The 25,182-nt window shown below is 38.5% G+C and overlaps 2 protein-coding genes and 1 pseudogene across 2 annotated transcripts in view; 2 read left to right on the forward strand and 1 right to left on the reverse strand.

The window, feature by feature from the left end:
• Window positions 1-2,479, reverse strand: part of GAR1 (GAR1 ribonucleoprotein) — a 28,919-nt gene extending 26,440 nt beyond the window's left edge. Inside the window, exon 1 of the mRNA XM_019741903.2 lies at window positions 2,455-2,479. Within this exon, the coding sequence (XP_019597462.2) occupies window positions 2,455-2,475 (21 nt within the window). The 5' untranslated portion in view covers window positions 2,476-2,479. The remainder of the gene's footprint in view (window positions 1-2,454) is intronic.
• Window positions 1-25,182, forward strand: part of CFI (complement factor I) — a 46,606-nt gene that overhangs the window by 7,714 nt on the left and 13,710 nt on the right. Inside the window, exons 3-10 of the mRNA XM_019741902.2 lie at window positions 3,646-3,696; window positions 14,079-14,358; window positions 15,841-15,994; window positions 17,672-17,874; window positions 18,709-18,822; window positions 18,970-19,080; window positions 23,216-23,239; window positions 23,403-23,423. Coding sequence (XP_019597461.1) covers window positions 3,646-3,696; window positions 14,079-14,358; window positions 15,841-15,994; window positions 17,672-17,874; window positions 18,709-18,822; window positions 18,970-19,080; window positions 23,216-23,239; window positions 23,403-23,423 — 958 coding nt within the window. The remainder of the gene's footprint in view (window positions 1-3,645; window positions 3,697-14,078; window positions 14,359-15,840; window positions 15,995-17,671; window positions 17,875-18,708; window positions 18,823-18,969; window positions 19,081-23,215; window positions 23,240-23,402; window positions 23,424-25,182) is intronic.
• On the forward strand, window positions 4,694-5,794 carry LOC109452737 (heterogeneous nuclear ribonucleoproteins C1/C2; annotated as a pseudogene).

A 25,182-nucleotide genomic window follows, 5' to 3' on the forward strand; every position in this document is an offset into this window, starting at 1 on the left:
CTGAGATATACAGTTAACAATTGCTGTGGTTGCTGTAGTTGATTTTTAAAAATACAAATGTAAACTTGCAACAGGCACTTTTTAAAATTGTATTCTTTAACAGACATTGTATCATAAACATAAGTTAATTTAGTCAACTTCCAGGTCAGCCCTGATATAGGCAGCCTCATATACATTATGTGTTGGAATTATTTAAACTCACATCAGGTAGTTCCTGTCTTCAAACTCTGTGTTATTACATTTTCCTGAATTTAAATAGACACAAAATAAACAATGTTGTCACAATGAATTGTAAGGATGAAAAAACAAAAATCAAGTTTTTCAGTTCTGTCATTTGGAATTTTTGTTTTCAAAATATAAAATAGTAAAATGGCAGACTGAAAGGTGTAATATTTTTGTTTGTTAAATGCAAACAGTAGTTCACACAGGAAGTATTATACCAAATTTGAATAATATCTTTAAAATGAAGTTTCTTTTTTATTAATGTATTTGATTGTTGTTAAACTGTAATATTATTCATTACTGCAACAGAGCTACACATGGGTATAATTTTTTCCTTTTTTATTAAGTACATTAATGTAATTTAAAAATATTTATTTATTTATTTTATCCTTATTTGTACTGCACTATGTATTTTACTTTTTACAGTTTTATTTGTTAGAGGGCATTTTATATATATATATATATATATATATATATATGTGTGTGTGTGTGTGTGTATATGTAAATATATATATATGTGTGTGTGTGTGTGTGTGTGTGTATATATATATATATATATATATATATATATATATATACAGTAGTCTCCCCTTATCTGTGGAAGACATGCTCCAAGAACCCCAGTGGATGTATGAAATGGTAGATTGTACTGAACCCTATATATACGTATGTTTTTTTTCCTATGCATACATACCTATGATAGAGTTTAATTTATAAATTAGGCACAGTAAGTGATTACCAACAATAGCTAATAATAAAATAGAACAATTACAACATTATACTATAATAAAAATTATGTGAATGGCTTTGGCCCATTATTAAGTAAAAAAGCATTACTTGAAGCCCAATACCATTGACAGTTGAGTGACTAACGGGCAGGTAGCATATACAGTGTGGATATGCTGGACAAAGGTTGATCCACATCTTAAGCAAGACTGAGTGGGACAGCACAAGATTTTATCGCACTACTCAGAACAGCATGCAATTTAAAACTTATGAATTGTTCATTTCTGGAATTTTCCATTTAATATTTTGGGACCTCAGTTGACTGTGGGTAACTGAAACCATGGAAGGTGAAACTGTAGATGAGGGGGGAGTGCTGTATAGGAGTTCCAATAAAAGAAAATGTTTACTGTGTACATTTTTTCTGCGTAACTTATTATGCACTTCTTTCTAGATTTTTACTGAAAATAATTTTGTTGTAAAAGGGAGTGTTTAAAAAGTATCTGCTCTATGTGACAAATATAGTAGGCTTGCCATTAGTCAATAGACAGCATTTTTGCAACTCATATTCCATGCAAAGTGCTTTTTTTAACATAGAGTTTCTAAAAAAAAAAAAAATATATATATATATATATATATATATATATATATATAGCCAGTATACATCAGCAAAAAATAAGGTTACTATGAATAGAAAGAAATAAAAATCTCTCTTAAGTTTAAGCATATTGAAAAATGTTCAACCTCACTCACTGGGGAAAAAAATGCAAATAAAACTATACTCTGATAACACTATTATATATTGAATTTGCAAAGATAAAAAAGTTTAATAAGGTATATGTTCTATGGTCAAGAGTATGGAAAACAGGCACTATCATACATTGATGATCAGAATGCAAATTAAAACAACCTTGATAGAGAGAAATTAGGCAATGTCTTTCAAAATTAAAACTATTCATTCCTTTGATTCAGCAATTTCACTCCTATGTAAGGACTGACATATATTTAGCATATGTGGGAAATGATTCGTGTTATATAAAGAGGTTAATTTGAACATTGTTTATAATAACAAAACATTGGAAACAATATAAATGCCCTTACAGGGGCTAGTTACAGGGCTACTGGCTGCAAATTGCACTGGTGTTGGGGGGCAGAGGGTAAAATAAGGGTTCACATATACAATGATGGAAAGACTTACAAAGAACTATTAACTAGTTGGCTCTAAGGTAGAGCCTGGATGGGTTGAATGGATAAGGGAATGAGGATATGTAATTTTTACAGGCATCCTTTTGACCTGTTTATAACAGTTCTGTTTTTTTTTTTTTTTAAATCAATAAAAACTGAGAACAACAACAAAATTTCAGCCATCTTACATTCATTAAAACAAAAACAAGACCAAGAAACTGGGCCAATGATTTTTTTTCATCTCTGAGGCAAAAATAATGGAATCGACCCTAAAACAATATTTCCAGTTTTTAAAAGAGAACAGGGTACAAGAGCCCATCCTACCTGCACACACCATACAAGCATTTCTCCACCATTTCCAACAATAACACAGTGGTCCTAGGAAAAATGAGATATTTATTTTTAAAATAAAAATAAACAACAACAAAAATAACAATAAGCTTTATCAGTTTTTATGTGAATTGGTACAATTCATTACTAGGTATTAGTAGAGAAAGATTCTCTATTATTTTTATCTGAATAGAATGGCTTCTGGTTAAGGAGCTGGTTTTCGCAGTGTTGGGGGCATGGCCTTATATCAGAAGCAGGTATGATACAAGATGGGCAGATCAAAGGAGAGGGGAAAATTGGACCAAAAAAGATTGCTAGGAAAGACCATGATGAGAAGGAACTAAGGACATAGAGGGTCTAAAACTCTTTCGGTGGAAAGGCTTCTCATGTGGTTGTTAACTTTCAGGATATGAGTTTTTATTAACTTCTGAAAGAAAGACAGAATTTTATATTGTTTATTATTTTTGAAACTTTTCCTTTTTCTTTTCTCAAAGTTTTCCAGGGAAATCATGATTATACCAGTTGGTTAATGCTATAATAATATAATCACCACAAAAATCTCAGTGACATAGAACTTAATTAGTACCATAGTAGTCTTCAGGTTAGCTCGGGATCACCTGATCAAAGCTGGGCTCAGCTGGAATGGTTCTTCTTTGCTAGGCAGGCCATGCTCTTCTCAGAGGTATGGCAGAGGCACAAAGACACACCCAGTTGCACAAGTACTTTCCAAGCATCTCTTGTGTCTCATCTTCTGACTTCCTATTGACCAAAGTAAGTCACATAGCCAGGCCTAGACTCTAGAGGTAGAAAAATACACCCTACCCTGAGGCACAGTTTAGGACTGGGATGAAGGGAGGGTAGAAGAATTGTGGCCATATGCAATCTACTACAATCATCATCATATTGATATTTGTGTAGGATCTTAAATGTTTATTTGTGGTTTCCAGTGTATTTTTCATTTCATTTGATCCTCACAAGAGCTCTGTGGGGATATTATTTTTGCTTTCCACATTTTATAGAAGAGGAAACAGAATCAGAAAGGCAAAGTCGCTCACCTAAGATCACACAGTTAGTTTGCAGTATAAGGAGAATTTCTACCTTTTTACAAAAAGCAGTGGAAGGGGAAAGTGGTAGACTTTTCCTAGCTTTGGTTATAGTTGATCATTCTTTTTTCTTTGTTTACAGGTGAACAAAGGTGGAGGACAAAAAAAACACAGGCAGTTGAAGAAACCAGAGGTAAAACATACTGGGTTGAATAGGAGATTGTTTCTTTTTTGTTTACTAATGACCAACTATCTGTCTAAAATGGTATCTAGTCTTGCCTAGAATAGAAAGATAAAGTTCACCTCAAAATAATTGCTACATCATTACAAATACCGAGGAAGGGAGGAAAAAACGCCATATACACAAAAAAGCAGACTCAGCTAAAGAAGTTAAATCACGTTTTATAGATGAATAGGCCGTAGTAGTAATTACAAAAAATGTTTGAACATGTACTCCCAGTGTACGTGAATATATGCATTTAAAAATAAATAAGTAATTTTAAACACAAATAATATTTAAATAATTTTCACCATTAATCTTTAATGGAATAATGTCACTAAACACACTTCATTATTTTTGAAAATTTTCATTTGGTTCTAATGGCATATTAGCTAGAAGATACCTCGCAAAGTGCAACATACACAGTTAAACACATATGGAGAGGTTCATCATTAATGATATTAGGTGTAAATCTGTATTTCAAAGTCTTTTTTTCAAATTAAAGTTTATTGGGGTGACAATGGTTAGTAAAGTTACATAGGTTTCAAATGTTCAGTTCTGTAATACATCATTTATATACACATTGTGTGTTCACCACCCAGAGTCGGTTCTCCTTCCATCACCATATATTTGATCCCCTTTACCCTCATCTACCTCTCCCCTCCCCCTTACCCTCTGGTAACCAGTAAACTATTGTCTATGATAGATGAATGGATAAAGAAGATGTAGCATATACACACAATGGAATACTATTCTGCCATAAGAAAAGATGAAATAGTACCATTTGCGACAACATGGATAGATCTTGAGATTATTATGCTAAGTGAAATAAGTCAGACAGAAAAAGTCGAGAACCGTGTGAATTCACTGATATGTGGGATATAAAACTGAAAGCAACAGAGGAAGAAGACAAGCAAACAAAAATGGAGAGTTGATTTCTTGTGAAGAGATGAAGGTTGAGTGGTTGCGACCACGTTGCTGACCTCGCAGAGCAGGCAGCTTCTTCACGTACAACCCGGGAGTAGAAGATTCAGAATCTAATCTCCTCTCCCTTCCCCCTTCGGGTTACAAATCACTTGAAATATATAAGTTAGTGGAACTTTGGTTGAGTGAGAGTTTTTTGATCTTCAGCTACATTTTTTTGGCTTTCTGAGGAACCTTATCATCAAAGACGATGGCCAGCAATGTTACCAACAAGACAGATCCTCGCTCCATGAACTCCCATGTAGTCATTGGAAATCTCAATACTCTTGTGGTCAAGAAACCTGAGGTGGAGGCAATCTTCTCAAAATATGGCAAAATGGTGGGTTGCTCTGTTCATAAGGGCTTTGCCTTTGTTCAGTATGTTAATGAGAGAAATGCCCGGGCTGCTGTGGCAGGAGAGGATGGCAGAATGATTGCTGGTCAGGTTTTAGATATTAATCTGGCTGCAGAGCCAAAAGTGAACCGAGGAAAAGTAGGTGTGAAACGACCTGCAGCGGAGATATATGTCTCCTCTTTTGACTTGGACTCTGACTTTCAACGGGATTATTAGGACAGGATGTACAGTTACCCAGCACGTGTCCTCCTCCTCCTCCTATTGCTCGGGCTGCAGTGCCCCCCAAACGCCAGCGTGTCTCAGGAAACACCCCACGGAGGGGCAAAAGTGGCTTCAATGCTAAGAGTGGACAGCGAGGATCTTCTTCCAAGTCTGGAAAGTTGAAAGGAGATGACCTTCAGACCATTAAGAAGGAATTGACCCACGTAAAACAAAAAGTGGATTCTCTACTGGAAAGCCCGGAAGAAATTGAAAAGGAACAGAGCAAACAAGGAGTAGAGATGAAGAATGACAAGTCAGAAGAGGAGCAGAGCAGCAGCTCCCTGAAGAAAGATGAGACTGATGTGAAGATGGAGTCTGAGGGGGGTGCAAGTGACTCTGCTGAGGAGGGGGACCTACTGGATGATGATGATAATGAAGATCGGGGGGATGACCCGCTGGAGTTGATCAAGGATGATGAAAAAGAGGCTGAGGACGGCGAGGATGACAGACAGTGCCAATGGCGAGGGTGACTCTTAAGCACACAGTGGGGTTTAGAAATCTTGTTCCATTATTTCTTTACCTAGGTGCTTGTCTAAGATCAAAATTTTCACCAGATCCTCTCCCCTAGTATCTTCAGCACATGCTCACTGTTACCCCATCCTTGCCCTTCCCACGTTCATTCATTCATACTGCCCTGCGCCTAGTCCCATTCTCACTTCCTTTGGCGCTCCCAGTAGTTATGTTAAGTCTTACCGTGTAATTTTTGCTTTTAATTTTGATACCTCTTTATGACTTAACAATAAAAAGGATGTATGGTTTTTATCAACTGTCTCCAAAATAATCTGTTGCTACGCAGGGAGTACAGTTCTTTCCATTCATACATGAGTTCAGTAGTTAGTTGCTTCCCTACCTGCAAAGGCATTCTCATTAGTTGAGTAGCACCTGAGAGCAGCTTTGTGTTAGAGGCATGTGTGTTATACCCCACATGAGCTGTGCTGTGTGGGGCTGTTCAACACAAATGTAACAATGTATTTTTGTGAACGAGAGTTGGCATGTCAAATGCATCCTCTAGGAAAATAATTAGTGTAGTAGTCTTAAGATTTGTTTTCTAAAGTTGATACTGTGGGTTACTTTTGTGAACAGCCTGATGTTTGGGACCTTTTTTCTCAAAATAAACACGTCCTTATTAAACCAGGGGGGGAAAAATGGATAGTCAAATAGTCTTTTTAATACTACTGATTGGGGCACAGGGCTGGCTTCCTCTCATATCTGATCAGTATTTCATTGTTTTTAAGCCCATGATGTGGCTGATGAACAGCTTCTATTGGGGTTAGAAGTGTAGACTGTCATTTTCTTATTCATTGGCATTGCATTTTGGCATTATTTCCCATCCAGCATTAATTTCACTATACAAATCCCTAAACCACTTGTCCACTTGTGAAGGTTACATTAGCTAAAACTAGATCATATAATCCATAATGTTCCTTGACCAGGCACATGCATTTGATCCTTTATTCTAAAACAAAACCCTCTCTTGACCCCATAACCCCCTCTAATTATCACCCCATTTCTCTGTGCCCCTTTACATCTAAACTCTCAAAAATTTCCTATGCTCAATTTCTCTTTTTCCATTCTCTCTTGAACCCAGCCAGGCTTGAGTTCCCACCATTCCACCAAAATTACATTTGTCAAGGTCATCATCTTACTGGAGAAGCATTAGACACAGCTGCTGATCGCTCCTTCCTTTTCTTTGCCCATGCCACTGTTTCTGGTTTTTTGTCTTGTACTTCACTGGCCACATCTTCTCATCTGCTTTACTAATTCTTCAACATCTGCCCAAATTCTAAATGTTGGAGGGTTCACACCCTCCAAGCGCTTTATATTTCATTCAGAGAAGCCAAAGGTTTTACAATCGTCTAAGAAGTCCGCCATGATCGATCGCCTGCCCCTCCAATACTCAAACCTCATCTCCTATTCCCTCCAGCCACTCACTCCCCTCCAGCCACACCAGTCCCTCAGACCAAAAGCTTACCACACATAAGCGTCTGCAGCCAGCTTTTTCCCGGGCTGTTTCCTCTGACCATGACACTTCACCTCTAGATATCTGCATGGCCTGCTCACTCCCCTTCAGGTTACTGCTCCAAAGTAAACTTCTTCCCAAAGTCTTTCTTCCCTGACAGCCCTATACAAAATAGCAATCCTTCCCCCTCTCTCCACAATCTCTGTCTCTCTCACCCTGCATAGTGTTTGTCACCTTATGTCATAGTATGTATTTATTTTTTTATTCATTTTTTTCTATCTTCTCCTATTAGAAATGTAAGCTCTATGACTTTCTGCTATTCACAGTTGTATCCCCAGGAGATAGAACAGTGCCTTACACATAGTAGGCTGTCAATAAATATTGAATGAATATGCTGTGAGCGCAGGCCCAAGTGCCAACCCATGTTTAAATATTAGTAAAGATTACTTTCTTTTTACATTTTCAATAAAACATATAAATTAATATAATTTATATTATTTTACCCACTGAGTTACCTTTACACTCCCAGAGTATATGTAACCCACTTTGAAAATTATTGGCCAACAAGAATGGTTTTTAGTCTATGAGGAGAATAAGAATCCTTACGGAGCTTGTTTAAAGTAGAATCCAAGTTCTTCTCTCAGAGATTCTAATGCAGAGGTTTGTTATTTGGGTCCAAGAATCTGCATTTATAAGATGATGCACCTCAGGTGATTTTGATGCAGATGGTCTAGAGCCATAATTGGGACTATCCGATTCACGTATTGGTAGTCTCCTTTTTCAGTGTCTAACTCCAGGCTCAAGAAAAATGGAAAAAAATGTCTATAGTATGCCTCAATCAGCTCACACACAGAATGATTTTGGTCTCATGCTCCCTAGCCAAGTTGTTCTCAAGGCTTTGGATTACGAAAACTACATCTAGATATCTAGTCTATATCAGTCAGTATTGGCTAGGTGATGCAGCAATAAAAACCAATCCCAAACTCTCAAAACTACAACAAAAGTTAATTTTTGCTCATGCAAAGTCCACTATGAGACTGGGTGACTCTCAAGGGAAACTGTCCTCCATGTGTTGGCCCAGCATCCTAGGCTGCTTTGATTCTATGGTATCTCTGCAACATATGTTTCAGTGGATGCCAGAAGCTCACCCAACCAGGGTGGGGAACAGCACTGGAAAAGTCATAAATCAAAACCTTGCCAGGTCAGTAACTGAGAGAAACTCAGGTGTCTCTCACACCACTGTTTGCTAGTTCCCAAGACTGCTGCTGCGGTGGTTGTTGTTGTTGTTGTTGTTGTTGGAAGTTAGGAAGCCTTCTGATACTGCAAACTGCAAGCTGCATACAAGTTCCCAAAGATATTAGAATGATGACAATTCACCAACAAAAGAAGTCTCTACTGTCCATCGAGGCAAGTTCTGATCTCTTACTCTGAAACAATCCATCCTGAAAAACAGTCCTGAAACAGCAAATCTTCTGAATAGCAATCTCCTGATACAGCAATCAATCAATCAATCCCCCTGAGGTCTGTTTTATATATCTTTTTAGATGCACCCCAGAGCCAAGTTTTTGTATTCCTGCCTCCCCCTCTGGGAATGGCCAGTTCGGGGAGGGTCCGGCAGTTACTGATATGAATGCTGCCCATCTGGCTGAAGGGCCAATTCATCCAGATAAGCAACATCTACTGTTCTCGCTTGGGACCATCAGCCCAAGGTCTTCCAAAGCCTGGCAACGTGCCTGTCACATCATCCTGATATAACTTAGCTACTTCTTCACTTCGTCTGCTGATGTGGGTGAAACAGACAGAACAAAGAGGGAATTCTCTCAACCCCTGATCAAGAATTTCTTTAACCCTAAGCTCACCGTCACCTTACAGCACAGACAGGACAACAAACATCATCTCATATCTCCCTTGCTCGGGAGAATGAGACCAAAGGGGGAATTTACTCAATCCCTGATCATAGCACAGAAATTACCTCACATACAGGAACAGACAAAAGGTAATAGACAAAAGTTCACATCAACCAATGAAGGCAAATTTTCCTCAACATCTACCCTACACCATGGCAAGTTACTACTATGTCCAACCTCAAGAAGGAAATGTTCTCATTTGCCTGGAAGCAGAGTAAAATAAGATTTTCATAAATAGTACTCCTATTTACAGCAAAGATAAGCATTAAAAAATACTTAGATCTACCACCCCACCTTATACCATCAACTACACACATAATAGTGGTTATTATTTTAGTTTATGTTATTGTGGAAGGGAAGGAATTGACAAAGTTAAATCAGTGACGACTTAAATAATTTTGCTTCTCATTAATCTTAATAGCTTCTCCATACAGTGGAAAGATGCATGTACATAAGTGCATGAAGCATAGTTTATTTCTGTCTTCAGGCAAAGACTGGTATACAAACGCATTTGCAAACCCTTTTAATAACAGCCTCAAAGCTCATCAGCTCACTGATCTAGACACTGAGGACCCATAGACACGTGTGACGTGCCCAGTCCCTCTCGCGTTAAAGCCTATTGTCATCATATTTCACACAGTGTAAAAATAAACCTTCATTTTACTGGCCATAGCAAGTGTCCCCCAATAATTTCTATCTCTCTTTTGATTATTATCAGCAGCCACCGTGTTGGTGTTAGTTATTACCATCGACTTGAAGTTTAAAATGATAATATTATCATAAAATTATTCCAATTTACAATAAGAAATTGTAGGAATAGGAAACTGATTAATTTCTAAAGCAATCTTCTCCACAATGCTTTGATTACATCTTTTCCTATCACCTCCTCAACCTTGTTTCAACAGTTTCGCTCCCTGTCTCTTAAAGTTTCAATCTTTCCCATTCTTCTAGATTCCTGACTTTTGCCTATAATCATGATGACATCTCTTCTATCCTAACAACAAAAATCTCTCTTTACTCTGTGATCCTTTATGCCACAATCCCAACCCTTTTTTCTCCTTCAAAGCCTAACACTTAATCCTTTCTCTTTCATTTTCTCAATGAAAACATAACATTGTTTTTCATTTAATTATTTTTTTATCAAATTAAGTCATGTATATAGGTTACAAAGGCAAATAATACCATAAGGCTTAAAACCATAATGATATTGAAAATGATTAACAATTGGTTGGGCATGAATACTGACCAGTCAGATAAGATCATCAACCAATTATCCTTGCTTATAACATAAAACACCCCGATCACATCCCTCCTCACCCCTGGTTCTCTCTGTCCAGTGACAACCATTTTCAAATCTTTGCTGTTTCTTTTACTATTTACATCAGATTCCTTAATAACATGTTCATACAACCATTTCTTTTAACCAATCCCTTGTTGCTTAGCCACTCCATCTTCTTCAGAGGTGATAGGTGTCCCAATTCCTAAGCTTTTCTGGGAGTTCTGTGGGGTGAATTTGCCTTACTCTTATGGCCTTCCCGCATTATGCTTGGGTTTCAGTTCCTTCTGGTCTGATAAATTCCTACCACCAGCCATTCTGCTTTCCAGCTTCCAACATTTTGATAACATCTGGAGTCTCGAGTCCTCTCCCCACTCTCTTTGGCCTCATGGGTTATGTCTTTTTTAAAAAATTATTTTACTCTCATTTTATTGGTGCTTGCAGCGAAACCAGAGATTGCTTTTTTTTCCAAGCCTGTGTTGAGTCTTCCATGTCTAAGCGCAAGACCAATGAATGAAAAGGGTTAACCTATACTCTGTTTCCATTTCTTCCCTTCCATTCTGGCCTCAACTCACCAATGTCTGCTTTCTGCCTCTAACACTCAGCTAAAACTACTTCTTCAAAGGATTCTGATGAACTTTGCTCATCAAATTCAGTGGCCTTTTTTCAGTCTTCATATTCTGAAGCTTTCTGCAGCATAATACACACTAAGCAAGGGAAGCGAAGTCTCTTTTGCTTGTTCTGTATCTTCAGCTCCTTAAATGTAAATTTTCCTACATGTTCTGTCTTTGCTGGGGTTCTTTTTGTTGTTTTTTTTGTTTTTTGTTTTTTTCACCATTCATTCATGAATACCAGGGCCACCATGTCCCTGAAGCAAGTCTGAGCTGGGAGGGAAGGAGAAGCTTTCAACTAAAATGAAGATTTGAGTTTCAATGATTATACAGGGCAGGACATTGTAATTGTTATATGACTGTTTCTGGGACTAAAAGTCCTTTAATTTTTTTTTGTTTTTGCCCCAATCTAAGAGGGATTGAAAAGCTATGACACTTGCCCAAGTTTCTATCCAAAGATCATGGGAAAATGAGATCTCAGAAAGGATTTAAGGGGATAAAGGAAGGGAAGAATCAAGTTGTTTTATCCTTGCACCCAACTGAAATATCGCTCTTTCAATATAAGGGTGATAGATAAAAGGGTGACAGTCTCTGCTGTCAGGGTACTTACAGTCTTGTCAGTAGAAAATACAGAAGATAAGTAATTACAAAATTTCAAATTTAGTAAGTGGTACATGAAACCATGAAAGGTATGTAACTGGTAGATTTCATTCTAGATCAGTGTGTCAAAAGCCATTGTAGTGAATGACCAATTTGTCCAATTTTCTTGCTTCTATGCCTATTTAATAAAATTTATTGAAAAGTACATTGGATAGAATGACTTTCACCACTTTTGCAAATTTTTGCATGGCTTTAACTGACTGGTTTTTATTTGTCTTCATAATAGCACTTAAAGATTGTTCAGTTTGTTTCTGCCCCAGCTGTTACTGCAGCTGGAGGGCACTAAGAAGACAGGTGGGTTCTCATTGCTGGGTGTTGGGGAGACTAGAGGACAGAATGCCTATCCTCCAGAGGGGGTCACTACTGTGTTTCCCCGAAAATAAGACCCAGCCAGACCATCAGCTCTAATGCATCTTTTGAAGCAAAAATTAATATAAGACCCAGTATTATATTATATTATATTATATTATATTATATTATATTATATTATATTATATTATATTATATTATATTATAGGCCCAGTCTTATAGTAAGACCAGGTCTTATATTAATTTTTGCTCCAAAGATGCATTAGAGCTGATGGTCCGGCTAGGTCTTGTTTTCGAGGAAACCCCGTAGAATACACAGAGAGCGCTGCCTTTCCACAACAGACTTTTGACCCAATTGGCCTGTTCCCAGCCCACATCGTATTTCTCTGGATCCCTACAGATCTACTTGGCCTCCTTTCTGTCTGATCCAGTCTCCAGAAAGATCTTCCTCAAATGCAAAATTGCTTCCCTGCTCACAGTCCCTCAGCGGCTCCCTCTGGTCCTGCTCCCTTATCCCCACCAGGTCTCACTCTATTCTCCAGGCTCAAGCCTGCCGTTCTCTTTCTCACCACAGTCCTGTCTGGAGTGCCTACCCACCACCCTCAGGGCCCTCAGAACTCAGCCAGACATCAGCTGTTCCTGGAAATGTTCCCATGTGTCCTAGTCAGTGAGGGCCCAGAACACTGTCCTACCGGCACGCTGGCCCTAAGTGTCAGAGAAGCGTCAGTCAGGCTTGCCTGTCTCCTTTCAGCTCAGTGTGCGCATCAGGACTGGGGCTTTGACTCCTCTGGTCCTGGCCAAGGCCACTGCCTGGCACACAGTGATGCTTCCCAACTCATGGATTGAATTAATTGATAAATAAGCTAATGATCTGTCTTCCAAGCTTCACATTTCCCTTTCCCACATAACATCTCCAAATGCACGGCCTTCAGGAACCTCAGACTCAGCAGGTCCCAAATCAAATTCATAATGCCCTGCTCTACCTTAGTATCTATTTTGATTAATGGCATTATACTTTATACATCCTTACTATCATTCAACCTCAAAGCCTAGGTCCCACCCTCAACTCCTACATGGAATGAATTGTCCAATCCTATTGCTTTTACGTGCTCAAATGTCTTTCCAAACCATTCTCATGCTCCACCCCTGCCGCTCTTCCTCCCCAGGTGCCTGACCAATGGCCACCCCATTTGAAGCACACATACCCCCTGCATGCCCATCAGTTGGGATGGCTCATAGTCCCTAAGCACATCTGCACCATCCCTCCTGCATTTTGTTAGCAGCAGCCCTGTGCTAGCACCTGTCCTGCCTCCCCTTGCTCAGATGCTTCCACCTCCATGAGGCCTTTTTCTATCCCCCTCGAAAGATTTATTCTCTCCCACTCAGGACCTCAAAGAGCACCGTGTCATATTTGTACTACTGTTACGTCACTTACCACAGTCTGCCTTGTACCCCAGTTATCGTGTGCATTTCTATCGTATCGCCTAGATACCAAGCCCTTAGACAACACAGCCCGTGTCATGGCCATCTTAGCAGGATTGTACACACAGGAGGATTTTAACAAATAGTTTTGCAATTATTCATAGAATTAATCATTTTTAATCATTAAGTCACTCCATGAGACTCTATTTAGCACCAAATCTGTTACTCTTCAATGTGACTCATGAGACTCACTGACTTCTTCAAAGGCAGAATTTTATGCTGGCTTTGAATAATAATAGCTCCCACTGATTTCATGCCTAGTACCTGCCAAGCATATTAAGACTCATCTTTGCAATAACCTTGCAAAAGAGAATATGGTATCCCCATTTTACAAATGCGGAAACAAATGTTCATGAGGATAAGTAACCTGCCCAAGACCATACGCATATAACTGTCAGTGTATACACTGAGACTCGGTGCCAGGTTAATCCAATTCTAAAAACAACCAGACCACATCCCGCTCATCTGTACCATGGGTTAGGTGAGCCTGTCTTGTTCCTTTCCATCACTTATTCATCTTCAAAAAGATCTTAGCTTTTTGCTAAGTTAATATTTATTTTGTGTTTTATAGGTCCCTTTGTCATCAGACGTGCCTCACGAGGATCTGGTGGACGAAAAGTGCTTAACTGAAAAATACACACATCTCTCCTGCCATAAGGTCTTCTGCCAACCATGGCAGAAATGCATCGATGGGACTTGCATTTGTAAACTCCCTTATCAGTGCCCAAAGAATGGCACTGCCGTGTGTTCAACTAACGGGAAAAGCTACTTGACTTACTGTCAGCAAAAGAGTTTAGAATGTCTTCGTCCAGAGGCAAAGTTTTTACATAATGGAACATGTATACCTGGAGGTACGAAAAGCCTAGTTTATGACATAAGAAGGAAATTGTCTGCCATACTTCCTATTAGAAAATACTTTTCCCATAAAATGTCATGATGACAACTCAAAATCCTTCTCTAGATTCTCAGTAGTAATTGGGATGATAACTAAAAACATCAGGAGTCACCAGAATGTAGTCAGACCATGGGTCCAGGGCCCAAGGACCTGAGGCCAGTCCTCCCCTCCATGCTCACGCCATGCTTTGTCACTCAGCTTTTCAAAATTGTCCCCACCCTAACTTCTATTTAGCTAAAGGGTCATTGAGTTTGTTCAGAACCCAGTGAAAAAGTCTTTACATGAAATTGGTACTGATATGGAGCCTCTCTCTGGACCTCTAACCTCAATAATTTCTTCCAGCATTCATGCAACCAGCCTCGACCCCTCTCCCTAGCCTCGACCCCACTGGCCCTGATCTAAGGGGAGCTCAGGCCACTGCTGACCTAGGACGTACTCCAACCTAGCAAACTTGGCACATCAGATCTGAGACCTTGTCTACACTCCATCCATATGCGTAATGTAGTGAGGAGGCTGGGAAGCTAACATGTGGATCAGCGGAGTGGTTCTCACTGTCAGTCAGATTTCGTTGCAAGCCCCTCCAAGCACCACCTTGGTTATGGACCTCTCTGGGCCCCAGTTTCCACATCTATAAGATATGAGTAACAGTAACTCTTAACTCATTAAGTCTCTTGTGGAAATGAAATAAAATGATATACGTAAAGCCCTTCACACAGTTTTGTGCTTGTGAAATTTTAGCTAGGACAGCAAGCCTCCAGTTTGTTGTCTTCCGATATCCATTATCACAGGCTCTCAATGAATTTACAGAGGATAGCTTAAAATATTCTTTTTAAAGACACCATGATATACACCAGCTCACAGTAGCCTGAATATGTGTGTGATGCTGAGTTAAGATGCTGAGGTACTGTGGAAAAGGAGAAAGAAAGCTCCCTATTTGAGCTCATCTCTATTACCTGCTGCAGAGGAGGAAAAGCAATAGTGAAGATGATTTTTGTCAGTGTCAGACTTTTGTTCTCTTGAAACTTAAATGCCTTAATATATGATAATACACAAACACTTCTTACATTTTCATTATTTGTTTGGCTTGGCTTTAGAGTGAGATTGATAGAGCAGGCTCCGATTCCCGACTTCACCACTTGAGCGAGTAACTTGACCTCCTTTATAAAAATGGAGGAAGTTAGGTTCCATGTGTGTAAAAATGGGGATAAATATTGGCCTCGTCTTCATAAGGTTGGTGCAAAGATTTTATGATATTCTGTATAACTAGGTGGCACAGCCACTGACACATAATAAGCCCTCACAAAATAATTGCTTACCGTTACTCTGCATGGTGTTTCAAGCTAATCTGAAATTATGTATTTTATTATTTTAAAGGCTTTTAATCAAGAAAAGGAAAGTGAATGCCTAAATATTGCTCATTCTTTTGGTTTTATTTTAGGACATTTTAATGTTTCCTTGAAGTATGGAAATAGAGAATCAGAGGGAATTGTTCAAGTAAAACTTGTAGACCAAGATAAGAAAATGTTCATATGTAAAAGCAGCTGGAGCATCACACAGGCCAATGTGGCCTGCCGTGACCTCGGATTTCAACAGTGAGTGCCTGTGTAGGGGGGTTTTCCCATGATTGATTTTATTGTGTCAACTATTTGTTTTTTGATTACCTAATCTTTCTGTGCCTCCATTTCCTTATAGGTAACCTGAGAATATTAACTGCCTGCCTCATAGCATTGTTACGAGGATTAAATGTACTCATTGACTAGTGCTTAGAACACTGCTGAGCACAGAGCAGCCAAGTTTGTTCAAGTACCTGGATACAAATTCTTTGCTGATTAGAACTGCAAATACTGTCTCTTTCTATTCATCTATAATTATGTCCACTTTTTCATAACTAATATTATTTATGTATGCCTTTTCATTTTTTCTTGATCAACTTTGCATGGATTTGTCTATTTGATTAGTGTTTTTGATTTTTATATTTGTAAATTATCTCTTGCTTCCTTATTTTCAATTTCATTAACCTTTGATGTTATCTTTGGCTCTCTCCCTTCTTTTCTCTATTGTATTTTTTCTAATTCTTTGAGGTAAATGATAAACTCTCTCAGTCTTTGATCTTTCAGTATTTTGCCCTTATCATATTTTGCATAAGCTCATGGACAGACTTTTCTGATTTGAGCCAGTAGGTATTTCCCTTACCTCCTTAAGAGCTCATTGTGGGCTTTTATTATATCTTATCTCATATTTTTGGATAGTTTTAGGTTGAGAGGTTTTTCAGATGATTCACCTGTCAGATTTCCTGAAATGGTTCTCATTTGTTCTTATATTTTGATGCTGTTTGGCACAGTTTCATGACTACTATGTCCTCAATATGGATCTGAAATAATTAAAAATACCCTCCTTGTTCTCGTTAATTGTTCTCTTTTTGCCTTTTATCCTAATTTAGCTGAGATTTATATTTCCATTACTGCTTTATTTTTGTTTACATTTACCTGATGTACCCATATCTTTGCTCAACTTTATATTTTTAATCCACTTTTCTCATTTGGTTCTAAAGAGAAGCAGGGAGCAAGTAAATGTCCTGGCAGAATAGCTCATGGTAACTCATCACATCTAGGATATTGGGTCATTGATGTAGCCTCTTGCCCACACAAATTAAGAAGTCCAAGCAATGGTGTACAGATGCCAAATTATCACCTTACTACTGTCAAGGATTAATTAGGGATGTCGCTAAATGTAAAAGCAAAATGGACCTCCTGGAATTTAACCAACTTAATCTCCCAAATCCTAAGCAACAATGGGGCCAACCTGGTAAGGCTTACAGCATGGGGCAGGCGGAAAGATCCCCCCCCCACATACACACACACACCTCTCCTCCTCTCCAAAAATAATCCACTCTCTTTCCTGGAAAGAAGAGGAATTAAAAATGGAGAGAGGCCAAGAATGACACATGTCAAGTTGGAAGGAAACATCAGGAGAGGAAGAAAAAGCAATCCTCCCTAACAAGAAACAGAGGAGAGGAAACCAATATTTGATAAGTGCTTCCCTTGTTTAGAACTTTGGCTAGTCAGTTTAAATTGACTGTGAATTTTTACAAACCTTGGTGAGATAGTTATATTCCCTTTTTACAGGTAAGGATATTAAGACTCAGAGAATCAAGCATCTTGCCCTATCTAATAAGAGGAAATTAACTCTATTCCCTTACCTCTACAGTGAGGTTACAAATGCAAAGTACTAATTATTCTACTCTAATGCTTCATTTATTCTGTTTGCAGAGGTGCTCAAGATACTCAAGGAAGGTTTCATTTACCTGAAGATTTCCATACAAATTCTACTGATTTCCATATAAATACCACTGAATGTCTGCATGTGCAGTGTCGAGGCTCAGAGACCACTTTGGCTGAATGTACTTTTTCTAAGAGAATAAATGAAAATTACCAGGGTTTAGCGAGTGTAGTGTGTTACACACAGAATGCAGGTTTGTAGAGTACTTGCCTGATGTTTTCCCTTCCTTCAAGTTTGTTTACTTCACACTAAGTCTGTAGTAAACAAACAAATAATGGATACCCACTTGCCAGTCACAGAGGCAAAATCATGTATTGAGGTTTAGAGCCTAAATTAGTGTTCTTCCCCAATTATACCTCTTTGCCATTCAAAAATTAACTCTATCTAGCTTCCTATATGGGAAGCAAAGTTGCTTCACTACTCTTTGCTTTCTTGAACATCTGGATTAATGTTACTATGGCAAACACAAGTCAATCAAACATCAGAAGAAACCTCAGTATCTCCTTTGAGACGTCCAGCCTATATATACATTGCTTTAAAATATTTAAGCGACCACATGGATGCCTCAGTTTCCATTGGAACATTTTAGCCATATATATGGTGTTAAACGTCAAAGCCGTTTATGGTGCTAACAAATGTGCCATCAAAATGTAAACGACACTGCCCAAGTAAATCTTGGTGTGGGGGTGGGGATTAACCTGTCAGCAGGGGAGGAATGGATGAGCTGACAGTGTTTGCCAGTGTCAGCAGGGGCGCCTGATTCCTGAGCCCCCTCCCCCAATCCCAGCAAGTACAGACCTCCACAAATACATACATTTTCAGAAATAAAGAAAGGGCCTCCATAAGCCAGTTTGGACATTTTTTTCCCCTTATGAACCTTAGATACTACGTTGATGCTACCCATGCATTTTCTATCCATTTTTATTTTATGCCCGACTTTATCTTAATGTCCCCATTATGCCAAAAATGTGATTAAAATGTCACCCACAACTCCATAAATTTCACAAAGATAATTCCTACTTTACAGTTTCTCCAACAAAGGACTCCTTTCAGTGTGTGAATGGAAAATACATTCCTCAGAGGAGGGCCTGCGATGGTGTCAATGATTGTGGAGACCAGAGTGATGAGCTGTGCTGTAAAGGTAGACAGAAACCCAGCCTTGAAATCCCCCATGCATTTGCTGACTATAACAGTGGAAACAACTTTACCATTGACTTTAAGATTCCATCTCATTCAGTTTTAAGAAAGAAACAAAAACAAAAACCCTCTTCTATTTATGTTTGCATAGGGTGCCAAGCCGAGAGTTTCCTTTGTAAATCTGGCGTTTGTATTCCAAACCAGTATAAGTGCAATGGTGAGGTGGACTGCATTACAGGAGACGACGAAATTGGCTGTGAAGGTAATTTCATTTTGTGATTACTTTTTCTCATTCGATCCAGGGGCTCTGAAACTTTGTTTAGGCAAATTGTGATTGTCAGTGACCATAGGAGGGTCAAGCAGTAAGAGTACTATTGAGTGGGCATTTGAAGAACTATAAAATGTTCTTCTCTTGTATCTTTATTTATTAAATATTTCTTTTGTTTTTCAGAACTCTTTATTAGAAAAGTTCCCACATAACAGAAATAGATATGTACTCATCTCCCAGCTTCAACAATCATTAATATTTTGCCAGTCTTGTTCGACATGTTTATTGTTTGAGTATTTTAAAGCAAATTTCAGATATCACATAACTTTACCTATATATATATATCTCTAAAGATAACACTTTATATATACAACTATCATCTCATTAGTACACCTAAAAATAATAATTCCATAATAACAGCCCATGGTCACATTTTCCCAATGGTCTCAAAAATGTCTTTTTAGAATTAATGTTTCTGAATTAGGATCCAAAAGAATCTAACATTGTGTTCGGTTATTAAGTTTTTGAAGTCTTTTATTCTTTAAGAGTTACCTACCCATTCACCCCCAATTTTTTTATTTTATTTTATTTTATTTACATGCCATTGATTTTTCTAGAGAAACTGGGTCATTTGCCTACAGGACGTTACTTATTCTGGATTAGGTGTAAAGTTCAATGTTTCAGGCAAGAATTCTTGATGGGTGGTGCTGTGTAATTCCTATTACATATAATGTCTTGTCTGATTATCCCACTTCTAGTGATGCTAAGATGGATCACAGATCAGCTTGATAATTCCTTTAAAACAGTTACCCCACAACCTTTCACCTTAATGGTTTTTAGCAGACTTAGTGGTTGTGTTGCTTAGATCCAATTTATCAATAGGGACTATAAAGTGGCCATTTCTATTCAACATTCTTTCTACAGTTATTAAATTTTATAGAGTTTTTCCTTCATCAACTATTGTGTTTCCATGAAATACAGTTCATAACAGAAAGGCAGAATCATGTTTAATTCTTTCCATTTACATACCTAGTTTCAAAGCAATGAGTTGATGGTCTTTGCTTTCTGGTGCTCATTGAAAAACCTCCAATGTGAAAAATATTTACTAGGTACCTACTCTGTGCCACACAAATTGACTTCGTGCTCCCATCGATGTTTCTAGAGGAAAAATAATTCTCTAAATTGTTATATTCATTCATTTACTCAACTAATATTGATTAAGTTCTTCCTAAATGATGTGTGCCAGGCCCTGTTCTGGGCTCTGGGGTTACAATAGTTAATAACATTTAAAAAGTCCCTGTCCCTTCATAGATCTTACATTCTAGTAAAAAAAAATATCTAGTAAAAAAAAGCACGAAGAAGAAAAATAAAGCAAGGAAGCCAGATCTAAAATGTCAAGGGTGAGTTCTAAAATTTTAGATAAGGTGGCCTGGGAAGACTCACTCACTGAGGTTACTTTTAGATAAAGAGCTGAAGCAAATGATGGAGCCAGCCGTGCAGATATCTGTGAAGAGCGTTCTGGGCAGAGGCAATAACCAGTGCCATATTCCTAACACAGGAACATTCTAGTATGTTGAAGGAACAAGCAGTCAGGAGGCTAGTGTGGCAGATGTTGCAGGTGGTGGCAGTGAGAGATTAGACAAACAGTAGGAGAGGCCAGAGAGTGGGTGGGTGGGGGAGATCAGGCCTGTTAGTGAGTGAAGTGGGGACTTCGAGGAGCGACACGATCTGACTTACATTTAAATCAAGATACCCTGGCAGCTGGGTGGGAAAGAGTCTGTACAAGAGTCCAGGGAGATGCAAGGAGACAGGTGAGGAAGCCACTGCAATAATCCAGGGAAGAGACAATAGTGACTAGGAAAAGTGGGCGGGAATGGAAGAGATGAGAAGCAGTGAGATTCTGGGTCAATTATGAAGCTAGAGCCAAAAAGATGTGCTGATAGATTGTATGGGGGTGTGAGAACAAATGCGCAGTCAGGGATGAGTCCAGGGGTGTTGGCCTGAGAATTGAAAGGATGGAGCTGCTTTCAACAAAGATGGGGAAAGCTGCACGAGGAGTGCATAGATCCACCTCACGCATAGGACTTATCCAGCGGTGTGCTGGTAAATGTTTAACAACTGGCTTTGAGAGGAGAGGGAAGCCCTGATGTGCAGCCTTTGCTAATTTCTGCGGTGTAAATACTCCCACCATGGGGGATTTCATACCATCGACATGATGTCACAGAACACAAGCTGGGAAGGGACACAACAGCCTCTCCTGTAGTGCTGGAGTCCATGTCAGGACACCACTGAATTACTGTAAACTGTTTATTGTAATTTTTTGTACTTCTCTTATCTTCCGTTCTCAACAGTAAACACCTTGAAAACAGAATCTATCTCATTATTTTTGTATTCCAAACGTCCTAGGTAAAGCACCTTACACATAAGCATAAAATAAATGTTGAAGATACGTATGGATAAATGAATTCATATTAATTCTATTTTGGTAGGACAAGTACTTGACTTCACTAAATTTTGTTTAATTTTCCATTGATATCACTTCTTAAATTAAAAAAATGCACTTTTTAGGATTTTAAATCATATCATTTCTTTTGAAGGGTATATAAGCAAGTGAGCAAAATGCTGTTATGTTCATTAAATGTAGTTAAACCCTTTGTAAAGAGAGGGGAGAAATTTCAAAAAAGTTTTCAGGGAGGAGGACAGTAAACCATGGCTTTGCCAGTGAAGCTTGACAGTCCCGCACTCCCCTGCAGTTTTACTGTGATATAATTGACCTATGGCACTGTATAAATTTAAGGTGTACAGCATAGTGACTTGACACATATATTGTGAAATGATTACATGAAGTTCAATTAACATCTATCACTTCATATAGTTATAAAAAGTTTCTTTTTCCTTGTGATGAGAACTTTGAGGATTTCCTCTCTTAGCAACTTTCAAATATGCTACACAGCAGTGTTAACTTTAGTCACCACGCCGTACAGTGCATCCCAGTACATAACTATCTTGTACACTCTGACCACCTTCACCTAATTCTCTCTACCCATCCCCTGCCTCTGGTAACCACAAACTGGATCTCGATGTCTATGAGTTTGGATTTTTTAGATTCCACATATGAGATCATACGGTATTCATCTTTTTCCTGAAGCGCTATAGTTTGATTTCACTTCTTCAGTAAAATAATATTTTGGGTTTCTTCTCCTCCTCCTCTTCCTCTTCCTTCCCTACTCCCTCCCTCTCCTCCTTCTCCTCCAGATTCAAAATGCTAAAGACTAAGATCAAAGAACACAATTTATTAGTTCATTAAAAAAAATCCTACTGCAAAGGAGTAACTACAACATAAAGCTTACTTTTCTTATCAAGTTTTTGAATCTCTATCAAAAATTCATTTAGCCAACTGTCCTTGTTACTTTAGTTTACCGTTCTATTTCTGTAATGGGTCTAATTTTCCCCCTCTAACAAAGAGCAAGTGAGAGCAGAGATGTAAAAATAAATATACCGTGTTTCCCCCAAATAAGACCCAGCTGGACAATCAGCTCTAATGCGTCTTTTGGAGCAAAAATTAATATAAGACCCGGTCATATATTATAGTAAAGTAAGACTGGGTCTCATATTAATTTTTGCTCCAAAAGACGCATTAGAGCTGATTGTCCAGCTATGTCTTATTTTTGGGGAAACATGGTATATATATTCATTGATCTTTCCTTTCCATGGACAGATCAAAATCACTAAACCAAGGGAGGCTTGAAGTATATCTTGATGTCATTTATCCTTCATAAGCCCACCTTTTATTAATATACGTTAAAGGGTTATACATTTTGTATAACTGTACAGTAAGTTCGCTGTTGAGCATATGTTCAAATACATCTAAAATACAAGTCTCCTTTTAAAACAGAAGTTAAAATGATTTCTTTGCTGTGGTGAAACTGGTATGTGTTCAAACGAAAGATGAAACATTTGTTATGCAGTATTAAAAATCAAAGGAAGATGGCATAGTGTGGATCCCTTTTATCTTTTTGTAAATATTAATTTAAGCTGTTATACTAGGTCTGTGATATTAATGATTTGTGTATATTTTATGCAAGTGAAAATTATCTCTGCTACAGTGAGGTTTTTGTTTTGTTTTTAGGAGCTGGACAACATAAAATTAAAGGTAAGTGTATTTCTATAATAGAAAATTTATATTGCAGAATTGAAAACAATAATAAGGTATTATAACTTTTATGATATATGTACAGTATATTGATATAGCGTGCATTTTTCTCAAATAAAAATTATCCTTTGCTGTGGTAAATTTTTGTTTTCTATTTTTTCAGGCCTTTTACGTACGGCTCAAGGTAAAAATTTTATTAAATTCTTGGGATATTACAGACTTGAAACAAAACAAAGGTACTGCTGTCTTCTTATATTTTAATGTAACTATTTACTGAGGAGCATATGACCACGTGTTCCCAATAACCCAGCTTTACCGTTAGTTTAGGCACAGAGGCCTTTTTCCATTGTGATAAACTTTGATTCTCATTCTCACCCTCCCACACAGTCTGCTAACCAAAACTACACAACGTGGAGCACCCCTACTCATTCCACCTTTGCCAAATACACTTCTTCTCTTCCTTCACTTTTCCCTCAAAATCGAGGCAGCTCCTGACCAAACTGCTGCCAGAGGAAAGACACCTCTTTGCATGATAGGTATTTACTCATTTACTTTTGTAAGCCAGATGTTTCCAAATCTGGCTTTTTAGGATCACTCTTTTATTATTCATATAAAATGACTACCAGAAGGGGCCGAACCGGTGGCTCAGGCGGTTGGAGCTCCGTGCTCCTAACTCTGAAGGCTGCCGGTTCGATTCCCACATGGGCCAGTGGGCTCTCAACCACAAGGTTGCCAGTTCGACTCCCGCAAGAACTGGTGGGCTGTGCCCCCTGCAACTAGCAACGGCAACTGGACGTGGAGCTGAGCTGTGCCCTCCACAACTAAGACTGAAAGGACAACAACTTGACTTGGAAAAAAGTCCTGGAAATACACACTGTTCCCCAATGAAGTCCTGTTCCTCTTCCCCAATAAAAAATCTTCTTTAAAAAAAAAAAAAAAAATGACTACCAGAAGTTCAGGATCCCCTCAAGATTTCTTAGGATTCCTGGGGGACTTTTAGAGGTTCAAGGTCACCCTGTCTAAGTGCCTCATCTCGACTGTTTCTCTGTGTGCCCCTCTCCTGTCATCTTGTCCTCCAAGGCCTGCTGCTGTTCTCACCACCACCATCCCTCATTATTCCTTTGCACCTTCCCTCCTTCTTTCCCTTCCTTCCTAGTTTTGAACCTCAGGGTCAAAGAGATGAGTTTGTGATACTCCTCAGCGCATTGCACACGATCATCACTGGTCCAGGCAAGGCCCACTCTTGTTTTACTGATTCTCTTTCCTCCCTATACCTTACTCCCATTCCCCATAGCAACCATTTGAATGTGATTTAACATATATGTCTTTTTGTTTGTATGCATTCTTATCCAGTGTGTATTGCCATCTTGTGAGCATACCTTTTTGATGCACATCATAGTTTGTTGTAGCACTCATATTTCCTTTTTCTTTTCACAAAGCATTACATTTTAAAGATCTGTCCATGTTGCTATGTGCCCATTGAATCTGTTGTTTCCAACTGCTGCATAAAATACTCTGTGGTGTTCCTCTTTCACAATATACTGTCTGCTTTCTCAATAATGGACTCTCAGCTGATAATCACATGTGATGAATGTCCTCTCCTTAGGGATGTGTGGCAGGATTTCCTTGAGACATCCGGCCGGGCAAGGAATTGTTGGGTCTCAGGGTGCACATCTACTTACTTCAACTAACTAGTGCCTGTGTGTTCTTTGGCAGAGCGGTACTGTCCTCACCTCCACCAAACACACCTGAGGGTTCTCCTCAACCGCACCAGCATTTAGTATTACCCCGCTTCCTAATTTCGCTTGCCTCATACTGTCAAGGGCTATGGTATCATTTATTAATTTGAATTTTTATAATAACCAATCATTTTGAGTCTCTCTTTTACGCATACTAAGCTTCTGAGTTGCCTTTTCCTTTTCTTTCCTCTTTGCTTTCACCAG

The sequence above is a fragment of the Rhinolophus sinicus genome, linkage group LG02 (genome assembly GCF_036562045.2).
Source record: "Rhinolophus sinicus isolate RSC01 linkage group LG02, ASM3656204v1, whole genome shotgun sequence".
Classification (NCBI taxonomy): domain Eukaryota; kingdom Metazoa; phylum Chordata; class Mammalia; order Chiroptera; family Rhinolophidae; genus Rhinolophus; species Rhinolophus sinicus.